The sequence below is a fragment of the Limulus polyphemus genome, unplaced genomic scaffold (assembly GCF_000517525.1).
Source record: "Limulus polyphemus unplaced genomic scaffold, Limulus_polyphemus-2.1.2 Scaffold8025, whole genome shotgun sequence".
NCBI classification, from domain to species: Eukaryota; Metazoa; Arthropoda; class Merostomata; order Xiphosura; family Limulidae; genus Limulus; species Limulus polyphemus.
In genome coordinates this window covers 22,631-25,724 of record NW_013673635.1, presented here as the reverse complement: position 1 = coordinate 25,724, position 3,094 = coordinate 22,631, and the positions used below count along the sequence as shown (strand labels likewise).

General features: G+C 30.7%; 1 protein-coding gene across 2 annotated transcripts in view; it reads right to left on the bottom strand.

Moving 5' to 3' along the window:
* The window catches only part of LOC106475055 (cyclin-dependent kinase 8-like), a 26,862-nt gene that overhangs the window by 8,130 nt on the left and 15,638 nt on the right, over positions 1-3,094 (bottom strand). Inside the window, exon 5 of one of the 2 annotated variants that reach the window (XM_022379274.1) lies at positions 999-2,135. The exons of the other annotated variant lie outside the window; for it this stretch is intronic. Within the exon in view, the coding sequence (XP_022234982.1) occupies positions 2,103-2,135 (33 nt within the window). The 3' untranslated portion in view covers positions 999-2,102. Of the gene's footprint in view, positions 1-998; positions 2,136-3,094 lie in introns of those variants that run through there. 2 annotated transcript variants of the gene reach the window in all.

The window sequence follows — 3,094 nt, the reverse complement described above, 5'->3', positions numbered from 1 at the left end:
TTTACATCCAGTAGCTACACGGGCAGTCTGTAAACACTGGATTGTTTACATCCTGTAGCTACACGGGCAGTCTGTAAACACTGGATTGTTTACATCCTGTAGCTACACGGGGAGTCTGTAAACACTGGATTGTTTACATCCAGTAGCTACACGGGGCATCTGTAAACACTGGATTGTTTACATCCAGTAGCTACACGGGGCATCTGTAAACACTGGATTGTTTACATCCAGTAGCTACACGGGGTGTCTGTAAACACTGGATTGTTTACATCCTGTTGCTACACGAGGAGTCTGTAAACACTGGATTGCAGGGATTGTTTTTGAGAGAAACATGTATACTGTTTATTTTATAATGGAACTTCCTCATGATGTCAAAAAGTGTTCAATTTAAAGTGACCTTCAAATGTGTTGAACTTGGGCAACCTTTGAATTAATGACCTTTCCACAGTTCTTCTTTTGACATAATTTCTAGTTTTACACATTAATTTGACTGATTTTCAATTGATTTGATGATCAAGATGCCTTATGTGTAAAAATATAACATTATTTATATGATCATTTTTAACATCCTTTTTATGTTCTGCAAGTTTTGTAACAAAATTATTCCTGTTTCACCAACATAAATTTTCAAATATGAAAATAACTACACATAAATTTTAAATGTTAATATCGCACAAACCCACAAAATTTATAGGAAAAAAAAATGCAGCAAAAATTACATAAACTGGTTTTTAATCTTGTAATCCACAAGAAACTAGGTACTCCTAAATTTAACATACACTATACACACCACAGAAAACACTAATGAAGTTCAACAAACTATTGACAAATTTATACAACACAGGCATGTTTAACAAACAAACCCAAGAAACATGAAGGAACCCTAACCACTGGCACTATCCTGTATAAAGAAAACATTATCTTTAACTCAAATTTGGAAACAATTAGCAAGTAAATATAACTTTAACATAAAGACTAGATCAATTTTCACCCTTGGAATGAAAATTATATAACCCACCATGAAACTTTTACAAAATACAGTTTAGCAATTATCTTTCCTTTTACATGGGTGAAGCAGGAAGTAATTTGTACACGAAGTAATTTGAACAGGTTAAAAAGACACCAAATGCCCCTTTTCCATGTACACGAACATATGAACAAAAACAACCACAGTTTTCCAACAGAATGTCACCATATTAAAACATGAACCTGCTTACAACAAATAGTCAGGTATGACTATATTTCTGATTTTTACTTCCCCAGATATTCCTTCCTAATCTTTCAAACATCTTTCACATGTTGAAATTCATCATTTTTTTCCTTTTCAGCTACAAAATAAATAAACTGTCAATTCATGCTTTTTCATATACACACACACACAAGTAACCACTATCGATTACGTAATTTATAAACATTGTCGTATTGTTGAATGTTGATTTAAGCACAAAAACCTTCTTTACCATTAAAACCTGTGTACTTGAGTATGGTCAAACTAGTGATCAAAATATTGTACCTGCTTAAATATATTTTCTTTCTTACTGTAAAAGCTGCAAGTTGATAGCAAGTAAATATTTTATTGTTTCTAAGTGTTAAAAATGCAGTTGCATTGCCTGTATATTTTCACATACAAGGTTTAGGGTTAAGAAAGTAACATAATTCTAATTATTGTGCCTCAAGTCTGAAGACAGGATTTCCTCTGACTTTTCATATTTTTTTGCTACTTGATACACATTGAAACACAAATTTGAAAGCTAATTTTACATGTCAATTCTAATGATATTTCAACAATTCTAACTGAAAAATATACTAAAACTGATATTTTATTCTTGGACATTTATTTCGGATAATTCACGAAAAATTTTTTAAAAATGTTCATACTTTCATTTTTGCAAAGCTGCAAAGAATTTTGACTATAAATAAAACAAAGCACAAGTAGATTTTATTTTTAGATTTTTTCTGCCAATCTCATAGAATAATTATTTTACTAAGAACCTATCACCCTTTGAAAATATATTATCCATTTCTTGATTTTCAAGTGTTTCCTTAGTTTTTGTACATTTCTTGGTTGAAACCTTGTAATGGTGCCACATCATGTGGTTTGATCATTTACCAATGAAACACAGCTTTGAAAACAGCTATAAAGAAAAAAAAAGTTTACATATGATTGGATAGAACAAAAATTAGATTATTACATAATGGTAGAGTAAATACACGTTAAGTTTTTTTTTTTTATAAGTTCTGTAAATGTTTTTTTTGTTTGTGTGTTAAACTATACTTCTTTAAAAGCTACAGAAATTTTCTTCAATAAGAAGACATCAGATGATTTGAGATAAGGTCAGCTTATAGAGTTTGGAAATGGGATGAATGTGTAATGAAGAAAATCATTACAGGCCTATATATAATGAAATAAAACTGAGAATTGTTTAAAAAAGATACCTTGCTGATGTTTAGTTCTTAGTTTAATATACTATGGTTTTATTGAGTTGCAATGTTTGTAAACATGTTGTTTGTTTGTTTTTGTTCACCATATAAAACAAATGGTGATAGTCAAATGTTTTTATTATTTATTTTTCTTTTTGATTTACAACAGATTTACTGCATATATATATATATATATATATATATATTAAAAATAAACATAATGGTGACCACAGGGTAGTACTTATTTAACATCAGCAATTCGTTTGCCATGTACAGGTTGTTATTTAAAAAACTTTTGGCAAACTATTTTTTTCTTTTTTGAAAAATGTGCAAACAGCAACCTTCACAAAAAATCTATCTTTCTCATATGTCATTACATTAGTTGTGCTTTCATTTGGCACTACTTTAGACATTGTTACTTTAGTAGCGGCCTGCTTTGGCACTACTTCAGACATTGTTACTTAAGTGATGGCCTGTTTGGGTACTACTTCATACATTGTTACTTTAGTGATGGCCTGTTTGGGTACTACTTCATACATTGTTACTTTAGTGGTGACCTGTTTGGGCACTACTTCATACATTGTTACTTTAGTGGTGACCTGTTTGGGCACTACTTCATACATTGTCACTTTAGTGGTGACCTGTTTGGGCACTACTTCATACATTGTTACTT